At 40.9% G+C, this 22424-nt stretch overlaps 2 protein-coding genes across 2 annotated transcripts; one reads left to right on the top strand and one right to left on the bottom strand.

Annotated features, from left to right (window-relative positions):
- Window positions 1-3130: 3130 nt before the first annotated feature.
- On the bottom strand, window positions 3131-15278 carry SEPTIN10 (septin 10; the record flags this gene model as incomplete). Its single annotated transcript, XM_084226135.1, has 7 exons — window positions 15181-15278; window positions 11626-11743; window positions 10745-10940; window positions 9149-9335; window positions 5439-5600; window positions 3850-3946; window positions 3131-3297 (listed from the first exon to the last, which is right to left on the bottom strand). The coding sequence occupies exons 1-7, from the start codon at window positions 15208-15210 to the stop codon at window positions 3131-3133; spliced, it is 957 nt and encodes a 318-aa protein (XP_084082261.1). The 5' UTR covers window positions 15211-15278.
- A 243-nt stretch (window positions 15279-15521) lies between these two features.
- SOWAHC (sosondowah ankyrin repeat domain family member C) lies at window positions 15522-17209 on the top strand. Its single transcript, XM_084225477.1, has one exon. It carries the CDS (start codon window positions 15550-15552, stop codon window positions 17053-17055), a length of 1506 nt encoding a protein of 501 aa, XP_084081603.1. The 5' UTR covers window positions 15522-15549; the 3' UTR covers window positions 17056-17209.
- Window positions 17210-22424: the final 5215 nt, after the last annotated feature.

The following is a 22424-nucleotide window of genomic DNA, read 5'->3' as shown; positions in this document are numbered from 1 at the left end:
CCTCCCTTGCAAATGCCTAGGCTAACTAGGTATGTGTGTGTGTATATTTAGAAGTTTCTTTTCCTGGAAGCACTCTTCATGTCTAGATTTCTGTTTTCAACTATTCCAAATTTTACCATTCAAAACATCTCAGCAATTATCTCTTACTGAGAATGACCTGAAACTAGGAATTCATGTTCCTAATGGGCATAACTGGACCATCAAAAAGGCAGGACCAGACCATCTGCGCACAAACACACACACACACACACACACACACACACACACACACAGAAAAGGTTATCTTTACTTTTCAACAACAAAGAAATGCAAATCCCAATTTTATGTAGCAAAAAAATTATAAAATTATAAAAATTTCACTTCTAAATTTTATATCCAACGGATACTGCATAAAATGCATAAACCACACTCTAAATACTCTATCCATTGACTTCATTATTATGAAACAGCTTCACCAAAATTACTGGATTTGGGAATAGGTGTTTTAATTTAAAAGTGTACACAAGATAGTCACTTCAGACTACCTTTATTTTCCCTTCTCAGACCCAATAATAAAGACACAAATATATTTTTCTGTTGTATGCTGAAACCATCTCTTTCCATATCTCCCATAAAAAAGGTAAAACTTGCCAGCATGTTTTTACACACATGTAAAAGCCTAAGTGTTTTACACACATTTAAGAGTAAAAGGCTTTACAGATGTCTGCCCACAACCTATTTCACAAGGCAGCTGGACACCCAAGAATTGCTGGTTTTGCCTTGCAGCGGCATACAACTTTGGATGAATAAACTAATGCCCTACTTCTAAATCCGGAAGGGTAGTACAGGAACTTCACAGGCAGCTTCTTCCCAATATGTCAAAAATCATGGCACATTTGCTACTCAAGTGTCAGTGTTCAAAGGCTACAAACAGCCAATTACTCAAGTCTAGCAAAGGTTTTCTAAATTTACATTATTATCAAATTTAATATGTAGACAGCTACATCACAGGCACAAAATATGAATCCTCAACATGCATTTTGATCATTATTTATACAACTAGCATGAAATTTTAATCTTCAGGCATATACTGCTATGCAGTATTAATTATACTCTAAAATTACAGCTCTTAGAATTCACATATACATATTGTAAACATGTTTAAGGACAAAGAGGATGACAATTTAACAACACAGTTTTGTCTAAAACAAGTAACGTAACTGGATAGTCCCTATTCATTAAAAGTTATTTAAATGTACAGGCAAAGTGGGAACCACTGAACTTCCTCTACATAAAAAGACATTTTCTATCACATTGCTGAGGATGACACTTTTTATTGTTTCCTCAGTAACTTGATAAAGCACCTTATGGGTAAGGCTGCATTGCTCTGCTAATTACACTGCATGCACATCCTCTAATTTCTCTTCCTTTTTTACAGTATCATAAAAGGTCTCTCCCAAAACATCAAACACCTTCTCTTTCATACCTCAGCATCATTCACTATGCCACATTACTGAGGGACAACCACATCTATCCTAGTCTTACTTTTCTCTTCCTGTTGCAGTAAATCTGGGAAAAAGTTCATTTTTCTAGATTCTTATGGGATATCTATTCTCATCCTTCCAAAACAATGACATTTTCAATAAAACTGATTTACCAAAACTAGTAACTAAGTGTACTTTCTTGCCAAAACTCTCTCTGACATCTAGTGGGCCACAGGTAAAATCTACACACCAGAGAGAACTCAGTTCTTCTGTACATCCAAGAAACAGACAACTTTTAAATGAGCTCTGAAGTGTAAAAAATTGGGACATTCTGATGTGAACCTGCCACTTCAGTCTGTTTACAAACATGAACTGTGTAGGAGTTTTACAAAGGTAATTCCTTTGTTTGTAGAAAAAAGCACTTCTACGGATGATGATTTTTATAATTTAACTCTTATCCTGAGATGGCTGTACAACATGAAATGGAGCTTCAGAAAAGCTGAAGGTACTGGAGTCAATACTGCCATGAACAAATCTCTAAAACAAATCTTCCCTAGACAAGGATAACAAGACATCAGCTATTAACACATGTTCTTAAACTTAAACCAAATGAAAATTCTATGGTTAATTTCATTTGGTTTTAAACCTCTTTCACCTTTTGTTCTCTTTTTATGAAAAGGATGTATTACATTCTTGTGAAGTGGTCAAGAGACCACTGATTCAAGGTCAGCTCAACATCATCTAAATGAATTAATTTGCAAATGTGCAAATGGTTCAAAGAATGAGAAACTGTTTTTAAAGCAAAGTCTTATTCTGTTTTCATGCCTGGTTTAAATCAGTATTTCCCACCACAACTATGCAGTAATGGTGCTTCACTAAACCATGAAGGCTTGAACAATTCACAAAGCATCAGCTCTTCCCCAGCAGGATTCTGACCAGTTAAAAGTACAGTCCCATGCATTAAAAAAAAAAAAAAAAAAACAAAACAAAGGAAGCTGCAAGAGGGACACAAGAGAACTGGAAATAAAAGATTAAACAAAATGGATATAAAATTTTAAATGCTTCCTGCAGAAAGCAGCTTTACTACATGAAACAACTGAGGATCTATAACCTTCTGCTCAATTTTCCTTTAGAATCTTCGTTTAACTCCCTACAGTCCAGCAAGAGATTTCTTGATCTGAAAATACTAAGACATTTATTATTATGGCAGATAATGTGGGAAGTCAAAAGTGTAACCAAGTATTTTGTAAAAGTTTTTGCTTCAGTTCCTTCTGAACCTGGAGTCCAACCAAACTATTATTTATAGCCAGACATTCTTAAGAAAGAAAGTAAAACATACTACTAATATATAATGAAAATAATTTAGAAGTTCATAAAGCACTGATACCTAAAGAAAACACACATGCTTCCTGAGAAAAATTAAAATCCTCAGGTGTATTATAGAAGAGAAGGATTTCAGAAATACAATAGGCTTTTCTGTTTTCAAAAAGAATGCTGATTTAAACCCATATACTTTTCCATGAAGGTAACTGAATGAACAGCTACATCCTTCAATTAAAAAAATATTCTTTCCTTCTTAGAAAACTTATTTTATGTATGAACACTGCTCTGCGTTGGTTGATGTGAAGTGAATGGATGCTGAAAGCAAGTGCTGCACACCAGGTCCTTTACCTGACTGCTTTGTTCTCAGGGCCAATGTCTCTGCAACCCAACTTTTCCAGCCTGCAGCGCCTGTATGACTCATAATATGCACGAGTCTTCTCCTTTAAGTCTTCCATATTTGTGCAAAGCATCCTGCGGAGCTTTATAGTGTCACAGTGGTTCTCATTTTCCACTAATCAGTAAAAAGATGATTTTATTATTATGCAGAAGTAGCAAAATAGTCAAAATACATTTTAAACATCATCACTTACTTTGTTCACTAAATATACTTCTAGGAAAAGGTATCTTGTTGTTTATTATACCTCTTATACTTCTTTATCATTTTTAATATACACACTGAATTACTGAAGACCTGTAAGTACTGGTGAACATATTTCTGTCCTGATTTCCTGCTTGAGCTGAAGACAACCACATTTCTCTCTTTTTTAACCCTCTTTACTGACAATCACAAATGTTTGAAGTTTGGTAGTGCTAGAGGTACTGCCACTATCCTAACCTGCCCAAATACTACATACACCATCTCATACCTTGATCCCAAGAACACATCAGTGTGGAAGAAATTACAAGTTAGTGACTGTCTCAAGGATTAAGTGCTAAATTCCTTATACTGTTGATCCAAAATGCAATCAGCCTGGATCAGTGAAACAGCCCCTTGTATTATTGGTGAATTTTATACTTCAACAACAGCAAAAGCTCCTAAAGATACTTTCAAGAATTCTTTTACCTTTTATAATGCCCCAAGGGTATTCACGAGCTCTCACCATTTTGTTTCCGATTTTCACCTTCTCCATACTTCCTACCACAGCAAATGGCAAATAACCCTGTAGGAGATGTACCAATTAAGTCTATCTGTCAGCACTCTTATGTAAAAAGATAGAAACACCTCAGAAATCAATGAGGGAGGAAAACACCATTTCAGGAAAAGCCAACAAGCAGCTTAAAACCAGAAACCACCCCTAGGAGACCAGAAGCCAGGCAGTATCTACTGACAAAAAAACTCAAACTACAATAGAAGCAGAAGGAGCAGTTGATAGATCCAGATGAGTGTGCTGAGGGGAACCCCAGCAGGCTGGACAAATGGGCCAACAGGCACCTGACGAAGTGGAAATGAGAGCAATGCTAAGTCCTGCATGTCAGGAGGAATAAGCCCAGCCCAGTACATGCTGGGGGCCCACTGTCTGGAAAAGCACTTTGCAGAATAAGACATGGGGGCAATGACCTGGTGAAGAGCGGGTTGTTCCTGATTCAGCAGGTCTGTCCCAAGGGCAAAGGCAGCCAACTACATCTTGAGCTGCACTAGGAAATGTCAGCCCCAAACAGAAAACTGCTCTAGAACATACCACTCACATTCAATCAGAGCTCATATCCCAGTAACACTCAAGTGACAATCACACATTGGAACCTGTGCTGTGGTTACTGCTGTGGGCTTGGCACAAAGACAGGCTGAGCACTGGCTGCCTGCGTGCTGACCCACAGCAGCTGACCAAATAAAGAAACACCATTACCTAGAAAATAAATCACTTTCAGAGTATGGAAGTGGTAAGTAACAAAGCACCACTTTTCCCCACAGCAAAAGGGCCTGTAACTGATGGACAGCTGCACATTGTCACTCCCTGGCCGGGTAACAGAGGTTGGGAATGCACAGCCATGGGCTCCAGCATCCTGGCTCCTGTTCTCATTCTCAAACCCCCCACCCCCCACCCCATGGTCACTTGCACCTACAGACACATGCACTAGAGCAGCAAATACAGAGCACTCAAGGCAAAGCTATCTAGCTTCACAGCCTTAGCTGAGAGAGGGCAGCTACCCCTGGGACAGTGGGAAAGGACAACCAAAAATAAGCCAGAGTCACATCTCACTTCTTCATCCCCAGAGAAAATCTGTCCTAATTTCAAAACAAAGTACTAAATAAAGGAAAAAAAGCAAGTGTAAGACTTGCTATTGTAGAAAGTTGTAGACATAAGGCACCTAAAAGCCTTGTCTACCGGATGTAAAATTGTATCTGTTGAGGAAATGAGCAAAGTAAATCTGTCCATCTATAATAGTAATTATATATTAATTAACCAGATATTAGAAAAACCATTTATGCAGGAGAACCCCTTTTCTGTTGCACATATCAACAACAGAGGGGCAGAAGATTTATAAGTAGGGGAAAAAAAACCAACACATAAGAGCTTTTTAAGGAGAAGAATAAACAAACTTGTGACATGCAAACTTACAAGCTTAAAGACAATGGCGAAAACAGTGACATGAATCAGCATTAGAGAATGATGCTTTAGCACTGAAATATAAATATTTTTGACATTTACTTACATTTGTGATGGAATTAATCTCAGAAACAGTTTCATCATCAGTAGGAAACTGGTATATTCGGATGCCATTGCTAGCTAGTTCACTCATTATTTTCTTCTTGTACTCTTGCAGCTCAGTTTTAGAAATGCTGTCTGCTTTGCCTATAACTGGTATAATGTTCACCTATGAATGACATAAATTATATGAAATCCATGAGATTTCAATTTTGAGGTGGCAACTTTTGTAAATAGAATTGTTATTTAATTAGCTGTTTAAAAATTCCTCTGCAGTCCAAACCTTTCCATCAATTGATATCATATTTTCACAAACAATGAAAAATATTCTCATGGGCATAATTTAAATAACTAGCAACCAATTACTTAATATACTCCCTTAAAAGTAATTGATTCTAAGAACAAGGAAGGTCTCATAGAGCGAAGTACTCAAACACAAGCAATGCCTACTTATTAACTAAATGCAATTACGTATTTATATCTCTGTTAAAAAAATAGATTGTTTAGTGTATAGCAGCAGGGGACATGGCTCAGGTGTTAAATGAAAGCTGGCAGTCTAACTACAGAAAGAAAAGGAAGTTGGCTACCAAACCCTGCCTACCCCTGAGCCTCTTCCTTGGGCTCCTTTCAGCTACATCTTCCTCACCTCACCACTGCAGCACAGTTTCTCCAGAATCTGAGCAGAGGAATAACAAAGGTTAAAGCTTCTTGCTTACCAGTCTTGACACTAATTATTCAGAACACAGAATTCTGTTCTATTAAACTGCCCTACTTCCTAAAATGGCAGTAACTTGGAAGCAATAGATGCCAATTTTTGCTTGCAAATACTATCTCCACTCCCAAAATACACATTTTTCAGAACTAAATGGATGAATACCCAAATGGAAAAAAAAATGTAAATAATGAATTTTCCAATATTTTGAAAGAGCAACTCAAATAACTCTTCCAGATTTCAGAAGATGAAGTATTTTACAGAGTTCCTTGACCACAGATGCAAAAAGGAAGGAGAGAAAAAGAAAAAACAAAACAACATACACACTTTCTATTCTTCTGAATATTCTGCCTGAATGGAAATGCCTAAATGTCAAGAACAGATTCAAAATGGGTATTTTTCAAATTAGACTTCTGTCTTAAGCAAAATGTCCCAAAGGAAAAAGAAGCAAGCCAGCTCTGAAGTATGACTTCCAAGATTACCTGATGATAGTCCTTAATTGTGTAGCATACATAATCTAAGCATATATGGGGTAAAATAGCTAAAACCAAATAAAATTATGGAATATATATTTCTAATAACTGAACTCATTTAGAATTTTATAAACAATCTGCTACACTAGGAGTAATTCACACCTTCAATCAAATTAGCTGAGGGACAACAACATAGGTTTTCTCCAATGTAGGTCTAAAAATGGATGGAACACAGAGTCCTCAGAATAAAATTAACCTCTAATCTTTTTCAACATGAAAGTTGTCTTTTCAACATGAACATTTTTCAAGCACTCACTAATTAGGAGAGAATTTCTTAGAAAACAGCAAACAAATAGCAGAGAAAGTCTACCAATAAGAACAGTAAAACACAAAATCACAAGAAACGGTGATCACAGCTATCAACGTTGACATTAAATCACCACAAGTCTATAAAAACTGAAAAGCATAAAATTAACTCAGGCTTTAGATAAGCAACAAAGAAGGAAAATAAATACATGAAATTGAAATCACTGTTGATTGCAAGAGCAGGCTGATTTAAGTGTACCTCTGTGAATCAGTATAAAAATTTCTGAAGATTCCTTCTGAAGGGAAAAAAACCTAAATCCCCAAGATACTTTACTGACTTAACCATCACCTGCATACAATTCTGTGAGAATGAATTAGAACTGCAGAGCTATTAGTTGTATAATCACTATTTCCAGGAAGAAAGAATGTAGGAAAAGATCCCTTTGTCTGTGAATGAAACCTGCCTGGTCTGCAGTGATACCATCCTAAGCAAAACTATAGGATTTTCCACTGTCTAAATGCTGGAGTCCAAATTCTTAGCTAGTCATCCAATTCGTAACAGAGAAAAATAAACTGACCATAGATACTCTGTTTTTTTCTTCAAGGACTGCAGAGTACAGGATGAACCTAATCTATCCCAAGAACCCTCTGTACCTCTGAGCTGTGTAATCTGCTATTGTTTTGTAGCAGCAGACTGTAACAAAAGTACACAGTGTACACTGCAGTGGATTTAGGAAGAAACTCAGGACAGCCTTCCACATAGATTTACACATTTGATGGATGCATGTGGCTGTACCATCTTCTCTTTATGGAATCCTGTACTCAGTGAATACACCCAGGGACTTCCACATCCTGGGAAATTCCAAGTTCTTAACTGCCACTAAAAGAATGCAGTACTAAACATACCACAAACATGCTCCACAACAAGATAGAAACAAAACTACAGTTAAAGCACATATTTCTTTCTGTGTGTACATGGATATTTGTGTAGTAAGATCAGAAAGAACCCATTGCAAAGGGATAAAACAAGAGAGTTACATGTGGTTTATGCTCTCTCTGTGCCAAAGCAGAATTAAAATTTTTTGCAGTAGGTGGCTAGAAGCCAAAATTCCTCAAAGCAGAACTACTTTTGGTTTATCCTGATGGAAGTATTTTCTTAGGATACTGGAGTTCTAAGATCTATATCCTTTTCTCTTGAAAGAAACACTGTTTTAAAGGAAGTTCAGTAAAGAGTAGGCACAACCTAGAAACCAACAACACAGCACACAAAAATGTGCTCTCCCCTGCCTTTGTACCACCATACCTTCCATCGTCTGCTATTGAGAATTTCAGAATGCAAAACACATCCCTAAACAAAGTTACAAAAATGTGCTTATCAAACACAAATGTGGACTAGACAGCTGATTTAATCCTTGCTATCTTGGAAAAACTTCTCAGAAACCAGAAAATGCAGGAAGAAAATTTAGAGGGAGGGGCTCTAGTATAGCACAAAGAAAAAGGCGAAAGGCACAGCAAATGCATTTAAAAGTTTTCAAAATTTTCAACATTTTAACAAATTAAATCCAAGTAATGTAAGGTTTCTTAAAATAGGTTAAACATTTAGCTTCACACAGCCCCATTACAGGAAGAAAGTTAAGGATTTAGAAAATGCAAGTAATTTCACTAGAAGCTGCTATTTCAAAGCTTTCTAAACAAATCAATATGTTAAAACACTACTGCAGCCTATCACAGAAAAAGCCACATTGGCAGAGTGTTCTGTTCATGGCTCTTCATGCCTCTTCAGTTATCTAAAACGAAGACCTTCAGTGTTGCAGAGCTTTTTAGATGGCAACTTCCCAGCAGTCCCAAAACTAGAAACAAGCTTAATTAGAAATAGTAAAGCGCTTATGGGAGGCACCCTATCCAATCTCACTCCTATGCTTAGGGTTTAATAAAAGTAAAGTTGGTGTGGTTCTACTTTTTTCAGTATTTTTTTTTAACTTCGTTGTGCCTCTTTTTTCAATGTTCTTGCCATATGTCTCTCTCTTTTTGATTTGTAAATAAACAAGTGATGAACTGCAAGCTGCTTGCAGAGCCCATTTATTCGGAACTCAAAGTATATCAGTACCAAAAAAAGGTTACAAAACCAAATGCATCAATATAGAACTGAAACATGGCAGTGGACCTAAAAGCTACAAGATGCTTTAGAAAGTAAGACAAATTCTTTGAACTGCTTCCAAGTCTTACCTTACTGTCTAGGCTTCTCATAGTTAACAAATCTATGGTTTTTAGAGAACGGCCTGTAGGTGAAATGAAATAGAGGCAGACATGGATGCGAGTATCATGGTAGCTAAATAAAGAACGTATAACTTTCAGTTCTTCCTCGAGATAGGCTTCAAATTGTGCATCTACATAATCCACTATTGGCTGATAGCTGTAGGAAATAAAATTTAACAACCAGATATTAGCTACTCCTAAACAGAGACAGACTAAGAAGGGAATTCTCTTGTATTGTTCTGCAGAGTTTTGCTTTACATGTCAAAGGGCTACTCAAGTAGGGCAGAAAATTATGTGAACAGAGTAATCCTAATTTCTGAAAAACTACTCTAAAAAGAATTGTGCATCTAATACAGACAAAATATTTCCTAGCTACCATTAGTGAAAAAAGCAATATAAAGTTAATTATGATTATAACCAAACTTCCCAAGTGATGTTTTTAAATTTTTACAATTAAGTTGTGCAAATGCAGAACTCTTAAATATAAGGAAGATACAACAACCTCTTAGGTACAATACAAGAAAAGAAAGAATATGCAACTAATAGTACCAAGAAACAGGATGAACTTCATCTTCTGAGAGGGCTCTTAAACAATAGACAAAAACTAAAATGAGAAATGTTAGAGAATAAAAATCCAATTTATAGTAAGCACAATTTAAGTATCCTTTATCCTACCTAAAACCAGATTCTAATGTGCTTTCAAGAAGAAAGTTTTGCTAGATGTAGAAACAGTGCACCCTTACATTTCTTCTGCTCCACAAAGTTTACAAACCAGATCAAATGCTATCAAAATCCAGAAGCAGGTGTTACACACAAAATCAAAAGAAAAAAAAGGCACCTCCTATACCACACATCAAAACCTCTAATAGCTATACTAGTATCTACTTGCATCTCCTTCATCCAATTCACCAGCAGCAGCTATTATCTAGTCATATCAATCGTTTATTATATGAGTACCACCATTTAGGTGTTCACATGGCATAAATCCTTTACAATTACGTTGAAAGAAACAAAATCTGCTGAGACAGTTCAGTCCTGTAAAAAACTCACGAAAGCAGAGACTCAAAAAAAGTTCTGAAAGACACCAGTGTGCTGCCTCTACATGTTCTGACTAAGCTGATGGACACAAAACACAAAGGCCTTTAGAAGTCCACATGACTAAACTTCCAGTTTAAAGTCTTCAACAAGTTACAGTGAAATTGTTAAAAACCCTGTAGATCTAATCTATATAATCTACAGTACTTTATAATCTGCTTGGCTGTTTAAAAACCCACCCACTGAACTCCCTGCTTTTCTCCACCCCAAAAGAAACTACTACATGTACTCATATTTATAAAAGATTAAGAAAGAAAAGATTTCATAAAGAAAAGGGTAGAGTTCATCTGAATTATAAAATAATTCCTTACATGAGAAGAACAATGTGTTTACTTTGGCACACAGGGAAAACAGTTAACCATCTATTTGGAATACATGTAGGACAACCACTTACTACAAAAGCCCAAAGAAAAACTGACTTGCACTTAAGACCAAAACTTCAGCATAACATAGTGACAAGAGGGCACTTACCTATCTGCTTTGTTCATCTGGTCACCAAACCCCACTGTTTTTACAACTGTCAGCTTCAAAAGAACATTACTTTCCTGGAGTTCAAAAGTCTGGGCTCTAAGTCGCACACTTGACAGAAAATGTGTTGATGGAGAGTCCTCAAAATCAGTGTTAAACAAACTGCTCACCAAGGCTGATTTCCCAATTCCAGTTTCCCCTAAAGTTAAACAGAAGAGTTGGAAAAGATATTTTTCACATCAAATAAATACATAATAATCTCAGAAAGTGTACACAAAGACTCAACTGATTTCTCTGAGCAAAAATGTGCATTTGTGCATTCGTTTAGTGAACACTAAATATATTTTCATTATTTTTTCATCCTATATATAAGGGTAAATTATCAGCTTAGGAGTAATGAGCAGAACAGTGTTGTGACACTTTGGTTTAACTGAACTAACTTCCTACAGATTTTTAAAAGTTAAGTAGCTAGCTGTGAAACCAGCGATTCAACAAACATCTTTTAAGAATAAGGGTAAAATATTAGAGCAAAACATTTGATGTGTACAGAAACACTTCAGTAATACCACCTTGGAATTTTAGAATTTTTTAAATCTGAAGCTCTTTGTTACAGGTATAAGTCCCGTCTACTCAAAAAAATCCAAAAGGCTGCTGATAAATGAATAAATGACTGGCATACATACATTTTCAACATTTTTTGATCTTCACATTGCCTACAAAAATGCTACATACAAACCCAAATAAACAAAGCAGGGAGAAGGGGTGGAATTACAGTTCATGCTTAACATTAAAGAAACTGTTTAACACCACAACTGGATTTAAATTCCAGTCACCTCCTAAGATGGTATACCACTAAAGCCTTTAGGCACCCAGATGCTACTCACCAACGCAAAGAATGTTGAAGCAGAAGCCATGCTTGATAGATTTCCTAACCAGTTGGTCAGGTAAGCTATCAAACCCAACATGTGCAGACAAGGACAAAGTTCGACAGCCAGCATTTTCCTACAGAAAAATAATTTTAAAGTATCAGTTAACAACAGCAATAAAAATGCTGCTAGAAATCTAGAACTCATTCCTAATGATTTCACATGCAATGAAGAAAAGCCAAAGTCTGAAAAAAAGACCTGTCAAATGAGCTTTATTCCATAATTTAAGAAAAAATTTACATTTTCTTTACAGAAGATTTGCAGGCTTAAAAAAAAAAACAAACAACAAAGACAAAAAAGACCCGCAAACCAAACAACCTTATGAAACGTGAATGAAATGAAGTAGACAAGTCCAACTGAAAATGTAAACTGAAAACTATAGGGAGAAAATAGATCACAGTTGGTTTGCTCTTAGAAAATAGGAGAATGTACTAAAAAAATCTAAGCATCAGAATACAAGACAGAAAGCATAATCAGAGGAAGGTATCCATTACCAAATGGAACTCATTCTGAGGAGCTGGAACTGAAATTGCTTTTTATGTCAACTGAAACATTATCTACACTCATTCTATGCACCAGACCTCTGAGACAGCATTATATCTATTTCATTAGAAATATCGAAAGGTGCACATTCCCTTTCAAACATCGCTAGCAATCTAGAACCATGACATCAAGCCAGAGAGCACACTGCATAAAATGCATAAGGCTAAAAGCAAATACCTTGACCCATAGAAATGAACTGTATTTTTAAACAAACATTACACATCAGAAGTAGAAATGGTGACAGGTCCATGCTATTCTTTCTCTTATATTTCCAATCCACATGGAATTGGAAACCATTACTGTTTCCTGCAAACATGGACATGGTCAACAGTAGGAAATTTTTTTATTTAACACTTAAAAGCCTGTTAAAGTGACACCTTTTCTAATAAGTATGCATAGCAAGTCTCAGAATTCTTGTAGCTAGAAGGATATGGATATTCCTCACAGCATATACTCATTCTCTTCTTTATTTGCACAGGACTTCCTTGTACAGGATTACAGACTGCACTGCACCAAATCTCATTTTAGGTTCCTCTAATTAGATAATTCCATTTTAGACTAATATGAGGGAAAATGCATATGCAAAGTGAACTGTTTAAAGAGAAAATATGACATCTTTGGGCTATTAAAAAAAAGTACATTCAAGGCCCATCAGAAAACAAAATTTCTCAAGGCATTCTACCAGAAGAAAATTACTATTAAAAAGTTGTGAGAAACACTGAGAACTGTCAGTTTCTTGTCCATTTAAAGACAAGTGCATCTGAGACAGAGTGGCTGCAGCACATCTAAGAACTCTAGCTACTCAGTCTGATACTCAAAGCACCTCTCTATTGCCACTAGGATAAGACAGTTCCCCTAACACAAACCATTCAGCCTCCACACCAAAAGCCAGTGCAAGAGGCTCAGTGTGACTGCAGACAGGAGGCCTTTCACCTTCATGTCATCAGCCTAAATCCCAACCACTGCACTGCCATTTGTAACTCTCCAAACAAAAAAGTCCCTCGCAGGAATAAATTTATTTCCTTCTGATGTCCAGATGTTAGAATTAATGTTAATTATTTTAATTAATGTTAATTATTTTGTCAGCCTTGTTAAGGCTTAGGGCTTCGATGCCTCGATGATCTCAGACCTGGAGGAGGTTAACAAAGCCTGGGGAGAAGGATGTGCTCATGAGTGGACACAAAAAATGCAAAACTTATGGGCCACAAGGACATTTGGCAGAACACCCAATATAAGGAAGAAACTAACAAAGCTAACTCAGCAACTATGCTGAAATCAACTGACTCAGCTCCAAGGAAATTTTAGCAGGAGCTTGTGACCACCGACTCACCGACCACCAACTCAAAAGTAGAGAAAAACTGCGAACGTGAACTAATTAGCATGACAAACCAGAGAATCACTAACCAACAGGAGGTAGACCTCTAATTAAGAAAACTATACAACTAGCAGCCAGTGACCCTTGATTTCCTTGTTTGCTAAAATCTATAAATGTATTTTTGATGACTGGGCAGCTAACATTTTGTGGGTCATCACCTAACACCCCACTTTGCACAAACTAGAATAAAGAAATAGAAGTAGCTTGTCCAAGTGTGTAAATTGCTGCTGCCTACCAAGCAGCGAGCACTCATTCAGGACAACACCTCCCTTCCTTACGCAAGAATCACTGTGCAAACCTATTCCACCTGACAGCAACTGAAGCATTGTCTTAAGACAAAAGCAGTAGCCACATTTTTCCCTCTGAAATTTTCCACGGACATCGGGTATCTGTCTTCTGAAATTAAGTCCACAAAAATGACCACAGGATATCTGCATTCTTACTACTTCTAAAAGAAATATCACCTAGTTGATCACCTAATTGACATCACCTAAATATCACCTAACTCACACCTCATTCCTTCCCTCAAACCCATTTTTAAAGATTGGTGGCATAACTAATGTGTCTGGATTTCTCCAGATTCGTTAAATTGGACGGGGCTCTGAGCAACATGGTCTAATGAAAACTGCCCCTGCCCAGAGCAGGAGGGTTGGAACCAATCTTTTTGAGATAGCTTCAAACCCAAACCATTCTAAGATTCTACGATGTAATCAAATATTTTGGTTTATATAAAGTTGTCTTGCCCATCAAAAACAGCATGAAAAAAATCATAGCCTGAGACTGTGTAACATTTAAAAATTATTTCTTTCAGAAAAAAACTAAAAAAAAAAGTAATCTTTTAAATTTACCACATATTTCTGACCAAAATTGCACAACACCATGCTTTACCAAAGCAAAAGCTAAATCTCAGACTACATGCATCACTCTGCGTAAATCTCTGCAGAACGAGACTAGTAGTCTAAGCAGGAAACTAGCTTGCCACTAGATTTGCAGGTGTGACGGAAATTTGCCCTCCAAAACTCGAAGAAAACCGTAACCATGTGTGATTATGCAGGGGGTGAGGGTCCCGGCAGCCCCAGGCGGCCACGCCGAGGCGCTGGGGAGGATGCCGCGCCCATGGACATCCATCCCCCTGTTAACGTCCCCACGGGCACCCCAGATCTGACTCCTCCTGAGCCCCGAGTTTTCCACTACTACCTACAGGCATAGGAACTACATGGGCTCAATGTCTCCAGAACATAAAGCTGACAGCTTTGCCATTACACAGAAGTAACACTTCAATGGACAAGATTCAACCTACTACCTGAAATACGCGATACGCCACGGGAGCGCTAGGAAGAGTGACACCTGAAAACAAGTTATTTTAGCAACAAGTACTCTAAAAGCCTGGCAGCTCTGGGAACGAGACGGCGTGAGGAGGGAGCCTTCACCTCCCCCGCCAACCTGACCCGCACCCTGACGCGGCCCTCACCAGCGCCCCGTGCCCCGCAGCGAGGGCACGCTGCCGGGCCCCTCCGTCCCCTCAGCCGCACCGGGCTCACCACCGGCACAGGGACTGCTCACCAGCCGCTCCCCGCACCGCGGAGGGGACTTACCAGGTTCTCGTCGGCATCGGAAGCGGCCATAGCCCCGCCAGAGAGACAGAGAACGAGGGAGGAGAGCGGGGAGAGAAGAACTCGGCCAAAACTGCCGCCGAAGGGGAGAACCACGCGGCGGGGAGGAGCGCGGGGAGGGGATGCGGCCGCGGCTCCGCCGCCGGGGCGGGCACTGTTGATGGGCGCCTCCCGGCCGGAGGGCGGCGTGGTGCCGCCGCCGCGGCAGTGATTGCCGGGCAGGCTGCCGCCGGAGGAGGGGCTTGGGCAGCGGCGGCTCTGCCGCGCCCGCACCACCACTGCCACCACCATCATCAGCAGCGGCAGTAGCAGCAGGAGGAGCGCCGGCGGCGCGATGGGGTAGCGGCGGCGATGGCGGAGCCGGCGGAGCTGCAGCAGGAGTCAGTGGTGCGGTTCCTGGCGGTGCGGGGCGGGCGGGCGCGCAACGCAGAGCTGCTGGAGCATTTCCGGGACTGGCTGAACCCCGCGGAGCCCACCCGCCGCGCCGCCGCCCGGCATCGCTTCAAGGAGCTGGTCAATGCAGTAGCCACCGTGCGCCAGGAGCCCGGCACCGGCGTCAAGTACGTGCACCTCCGCCGCCGGTACTGCGCCCCCGAGCCCCCCGCCGCCGCCCCTCTGACCCCCGGGGAGCAGGAGCCGGCGGCGGAGAACTGCGCGAAGCAGCCGAGCCCGCCGCCCTCCCCGCGGGCCGGCGCTGAGGAGACGCCGCCGGCAACAGGCGAGGATGCCGGCAGCCGTCCGCAGCCCCCGGGGCAGCGGGGCGAGCCGCCCCGGCCGAGCCCGGCGGTGGCTGGAGGCCAGCGGAGGGGCTCCCGGCGGGGGCCACCGCCCGGGCGCGGCGAAGGCGGCAGGGGCGAGGAGACCGCGATAGCGACGGGCCCGGGGCGGCCCCCGGCGACGGACGAGGCGGGGGTGGCGGAGGGAGCGCCCGGGGCGGCGGCGCAGGGCGGCGGCCGGCGGAGCCTGCGAGAGGCGGCGCGGGGCAGCTCCCCCCAGCTGAAGCGCGGCGCCCTCCCCGGCGGGAGCCGCGGCCGCGACTCGGACAGCGCCTCGGTGGCCTCGTCCTCCGCCGAGGAGGAGGGGAGCACCACCGGCTCCGTGGCACTGGACCCCCTGGAACACGCTTGGATGCTGTCGGCCTCGGACGGGCGGTGGGAGAGCCTGGAGGGGCTGCTGAGCTGCGAGCCGGCGCTGCTCTGCAAGCGGGACTTTATCACCGGCTTCACCGTGCTCCACTGGGCCGCCAAACACGGGCGGCAGGAGCTGCTGGCCACGCTGGTCAACTTCGCCCAGCGGCACGGGCTGCCCGTGGACATCAACGCCCGCACGAGCGGCGGGCACACGGCGCTGCACATCGCCGCCATGCACGGCCACGCCGAGGTCGTGAAGCTGCTGGTGGGAGCCTTCGACGCCGACGTGGACATCCGCGACTACAGCGGGCGCAAGGCTGCGCAGTACCTGCAACAGGGCACCTCGGGGGACATGCGGAACCTCGTGGGGGCCCTGGAGGAGGAGGAGGAGGAGGAAGGGAATGCTGGCAATGGGAGCGGGCGCTGGAGGCTCTCCAAGGTGTTGCCATCTAATCTCATGAACTACCGGCTCTCCCACCACCATCACGGCGCTGGGGAGGAAGCTGAAGGTACGGATGGGGCAGCGGTGCCAGGCAAAGGCAAGGAGATGACCAGGAAAGCCTCTGGCAGCGGACGGATGAAGCCTCGGCTTAATAAGATCCGCTTCAGGACTCAGATCATCCACAACACGCCCTCCTTTCGTGGTGACGCTGAGGAGGAAGAGCATGAGGAGAAATCCCTGAAATCGTCATTCAAGCTCAGGCCAAAGTCCAATGTGTTTGGATAAGGCCAGGGAGCAGGAGGTCTGGGAGGTGGATGCACGGACCAAAGTGCCCTCAGGTGTAGCACAGAAGGTGAGGCAGGTACGAGTGGGTGCTCATCTACACTCGTGGACTCTGGCCAGAAGGGTCCTGAGTTATCTTGCTTTAACTCTCAGTTCGGTGTGGTCAGTGAGCCCAGCAGGTCAGCAGGGCTGTGGGAGCTCGCAGCTCCTGGGAGCAGCTGCTTCAGCTGGGCCCTCAGAGCTGAAATGGGAGGCAGTGGGTGGGTTGAGAAACACTGGGGTGTTTAAAAGCTATGCTCCTTTCTCTCTAAAAGCAGGCTTTGGGATCATAAACCTGTGTTAGTGGATCTACTAGGATTAGTGAAGTGAGTGGGGGAAAGAAAAGTGCAAATGCTTTATTCTTATATTATCATCCGGTACTATAAACTATCAGCAAACAACTTGCAATGGCAGAACACCTCAGTAATATACAAGTATACCTTAAGTTTCTCTTTAACAGCAATACCACCTGGCACAGTGTGGAGTTGGGTACACAAAATGAGACGGTACAGAATGGTTTCCTGTCAGAATCCAAGCTTCAATCCATCAAAGAGTTGAGCCTGTGTTGACTTTATGCATTGAAAATTGCTTGATTTGACATCCTAAATATATTTTAAAAAAATTAATAATCCACTGCACTGCAAGCAATGAATAAAGTTAACCATGTGCAGAAGTCTTTGCTGTCTGAGATACTACTGAGCTTGCTTATCGCTGTTGGAATACTAATACAAGATAATAGAAGCAAAGAGTTTTTATATATATTTGGTATCTTATGTTTTGTCTTAGGCAAAGCAATTTTATTTTAATCACTGTGAATTCTCAAGTGCCAGACCTAGCGCAGTTCCAGTTATTAAGTCTGGTCAATTCTTGTTAATGTTCTTTGTGTAACTCACTGCATTTAAAATCAGAAAACCTTGTTGTATGTATTACCTGTGAAAGTCATTCTCTTAGAATAAAAGAGCACAGACTCCATTGCATGAAATCTTCATGAAACTCTAGTATGGTTCTGTAATGTAATAGCTACAGGTCTGTGTTCGCTGGTAGCTTGTGTGCCAATCCCATCAATTTACACTGTGCGGAAATAGAGAAAAAGGGGAAAGAAAACAAAAAAAAGGAAGGTGTGCGAATTCATGCAGAGGGAGAAAAACTAGAACTCCAAAACCCCGATCCCTGTTTATCATTCTGAATGAAGCAGCATAATTACAAATTCTAGTTAAGTGGTGGCAGTGGTGTTTGAGTTCTTTTAAACCTGTATTTCTAGAGAAGTGATAGCCAAGGCTTTGAACTGTTGTTTGACAGCCTAGTAAGTCTTAATCTGATTGACAAGCCTATCCGTCTGCTAAAGCTTTCGGAAACCTTGAATCTTGTTTCTCTGCTTTAAAGGTAGAGTTCCAGTGAAATCTAGGAGGCAGATTTATATCCTTATTCAGCTTTCCTTAAGAACTGGGGTATTGAGCTGACCCTGGATCCTGAAGGCTGCTCAGTGTAGCAGCTCATCTGTGTTTAGTTGTTAAAGTATGGCCAGTTTCAATGCAGCATCTGTCAAAGCATGTTCTGAGTTGGCTTCCTGAAGATGCATGTGCGTGCCTGGCCTGTAGCTAACCAAAAGTAGATAGGCTTTGACATGTTAAAATCCAAATTTGAAACACTGATTAAATGCATGCCACAAGCTGTAGAACACCTCACAGGAAAACTGCTGCTGGAAGTGCTGCTGTGCTCTTTTGAGATAACAGCCTGGTCTCTGTGGCTGTTGCTGGTGACTTCTATTTCTTGTAGTGACGGGAAGGAAGTGCTACTGATGCATTGGCATCAGACTTTCCATGCAGATAAACAACCAGTTTCTGCACTTCGTGTCAAAACCTAATAAATGAAACTGTTTGCACAGGCATGCAAGTGACACTTAACTATTTCTGAAAAAAGCTGTATTAAAAATAATATAGAACCTCTGCATAGGTGCTGGTCATTACTTCTGTGCAAAAAGACTAGAAATTATAGGGAGGTTCAGCTTTAGTTTACAATTTATAAGCTATAATGTTATAGATTTCATGTGCCTTCATTTTGGCTTGGTTGCCTCAAATGCAATGGAAAAGATCAGTCTTGCAAAGCGCTTTTTCTTTATGTCTGTGGGATGGGACCAGAAATTTTCCCTCAGTCCTCCCTGTTTAAACTGTACACCTGTACAGTTGGGTGTCTGAAACAGGGAAGATTAATCATACATATTATGATGTAGAGCTAATTCTGTTGTAACAGAAAAGATAATTAGATGCCTAAGTCTTAAGCTTTCCTCTGCAAGATAAACAAGTTTTTAGACTTCTGTAGGAGGGAAGTTTTCTGACTGAAAGCTTAGAACATGAGTATTCTTCAGTATGGGCACATCTGAATTGAGCACATATTCCATGCAACTACTGATGTCCAAACCTTATTAAAGTTGTTTTCTGCTTTGAGAGTTTATGGTTCTTTCATACAGGCTGTGGGGTGAAGTGTTTTTCTCTTCACATGCAAATAGCAAAGAATTGCACAAAAATACTGAGTCTTAGACAGCTATTGGGTTCTAGTGAAATAATTTTAGGATTTTGAATAGAGCATACCTTGGATTTTAAGAGATTAACTGGAATATAATGTTACATAATACAGTAGAACTTTGCAAATTATTAAGGGAACTTGAAAAATGATGAAAAGACGCCTCATTTATATCATTATTTGAAGTATCAAAGTGAAATTGCTGGTCCACTGATACTGTTTAGCTGTCAGTTAATGAAATTTCACCATAATGATCCAAAGGTCTTTGCAAGGTGGGGTGAGACAGAACAAATATCTCTTTTGGTGTTTGAGATATACAAAAGAATGGCTGGATAACCACTCGTCTCTCTGCGCTATGGGAATAAAGCACTTTGATTTCACATTATGACTTGTCACATTCCACATGGTTACTTTTTATAATATGACCTAAAACTTAATGGTTGTTTCAGGTTTTTTTGAGGTAGGGAAGACTTGATGCCCTATTTCAGTATGCTTGAGTCAAATATTTTGGATACATTGCCTAGAAAGGTGTGACTGAAATGTGACTGAAATAAAGTTGTATGGTACAGAAAACTGGAGCACTTACTGGTATCTTTTTAATGGTACTCTTGAAGTTGCTGAATGTGTTTGTTCACTTTTTATGATGGTGTGTAAGGCAACAAACTGTAATGTAATATGTGGTATCTTTTTTTTGTACTTTATGTTCGAGACATTTTAGAGGCCTGGAAGCCTGTTGGGTTTTATTAATACACTTTTTGTGGTTGTCTCTCTGAATGGTTATGAGTTGAGAATCTGTAAGCTTTAGTTTTACAAAATAAAAAGAGCCTGTGAATGCTCTGAATTGGCTCCCGTATGCTACATACTTAGGTGCATATTGGTGTTAAAACTGTCTACTGGGTTTGTGTTGGGTTTTTTTCGTTATCAGGATGTTTGATGCTGTCTAGCACTCAAGCAGTAAGACATGGAAAAATACAGTAAAGTTGTTTGCAAGACATTTTTCTTTGGCAGCTACTTTCTAATAACTCCTGTCAATGTAAATGAAGATGCAACAATTTTTGTTGTCGACAAATATGTCTAAATAAGGGCCTGGGAGAGTGGCATCGCTTAACTTAAAATAGAATACTGACCTTACTTCTGTGCAGCTTAATATCTCTGGCCCTGGAAAGACTAATACTAGTTTTAGTCACTGTGTAAAGGTCAACACCTAATTAAAAAGGGTTTAGGATTAAGGTATTTTGTAATTTGTCTTAACTACAGCTGGTGGCTACTGTAAAGGGAAGTTTCATCAGCAAGCTAGACTGTGGGATTTTGGTCTATCTAAAAATTCTTTGAAGCTGTTGCCTTGCCAGAAGATATGTTAAAACCCCGTATGGCCAGTAGCTCCTAACAGACATCCAGATTTTTGTTTAAACTGAAAAAAGTCTCAGCTGTTACATGCTTGTGAATCAAGATGCATGCAGCTCCAAGCCAAGCAACCCTAAATCAGTAGTATGGTGACGCAAAGTAAGAGAAGTAGGGAGGAGGAAGTGTTGGAAACTTAGGAGAGAACCGAGGCATGTGAAAGCAGCTGAGGTTATGGGGGAAGTAGAGAACTTGGTAGAAGAGCAGTCTCCAAGAGGCTCGCTGATCATGCAATGGCTTGACTAGTTCTTTAGAAAATTGTATCTAAACATACATCCCTTCTCCTAAAGAGTAATAGTTGACAGAGATGGCTTGCTGAGAGCTCTTAACATAAATTAATGTCTGTATTTGAGTTGGCCCTCTTACCAGCATTTCTTTGACTAATACTGTTTGCAAAAGCACAAACAACTTGTGTGTTGAGTGTAGCTACAGCTGTTGCAGCGCAGTCTTGGTACATCAGAACAACCCAACTTAACTTCAGGCTTCTCACTAGAAGAGAAGCTGTTCAGCATTGCATTGCTAACTTATTTTTCCACTAACTAGAAAGGAGGGCTAAGGAGATTACTGTCCTGACTTAATACACCTTGAGTTACACAGAATGCATATGAACCTGAAGGCAATAGGCTAAAAGTTCAGAGACTTCATCCAGAAAAAAAGTAGCTGAGTTATGCGTTTTGTTTCCTTGTTGGCATTGAAGAAAAAAAAGGTACATACTTTAATTTTTTCATGTCCTCATCTGAGTGTGCAAAGGAAGAAGTCTGAGATTAATAGAAGGGATTGGGAGAGGGGATAGCTTTTTAGTTTGTGCTAAACTGTGAACACTTTGACAGAAAAAATGAAACATGAATTCCTAGTTTTGAAATAATGAAACATCATTTTACAGCTGTTCACAATTTATCTTCTATGGTTTTTCAGTTTAGCCAAATTTAGTGTTGACGTGACCTAATGTGCACTCATTATTGGAAAAACTGCTTAGGTTTTGTGACTGCTTTTAATAAAACCATGTTACAAGTTAGATAGCTCCTCTCCTGTGGTAAAACCTTGAAGAAACCATTTACAAGGAGTGAAGCTGCAAGTGGCACAGGAGATGCCCTTAGAGCAGGTAATGCTCAGGTCAAGGTGCAAAAGCATTCCGTGTTCTTTCAGCTAGACCAGCCATGCCGAATGAACCATTGTAGTGTATTTAGACACACCTGCCCTTCTGCACAGACAGCTGTAAACTGTCCCCTCCCCTGGGTTGCTGGGGGCAAGTCACATCAATTTTAACCTGCCCTTGTTTCAGTGAGAGGCATTTGGCAAGCCCGCGGTGGGGCTGGCGAGAGTAGCAGAAGTGAACAGATCCGTGTCCATGCATGGCTCTGCATCCGTGCAGGTAAATGGTTGAAGCTGGCTGCTATCCGTCTAAAGCAGAA

Source organism: Fringilla coelebs, assembly GCF_963513975.1.
Source record: "Fringilla coelebs genome assembly, chromosome: 2".
In the NCBI taxonomy this organism is placed as follows: domain Eukaryota; kingdom Metazoa; phylum Chordata; class Aves; order Passeriformes; family Fringillidae; genus Fringilla; species Fringilla coelebs.
The sequence above is the reverse complement of the archived record's forward strand: the minus strand, read 5'-3'. Positions and strand labels throughout refer to the sequence as shown.

What these genes read in the sequence shown, in the direction of transcription:
- SOWAHC (XM_084225477.1), top strand. Translation starts at nt 15,550, where the DNA reads ATGGCGGAGCCGGCGGAGCTGCAGCAGGAGTCAGTGGTGCGGTTCCTG.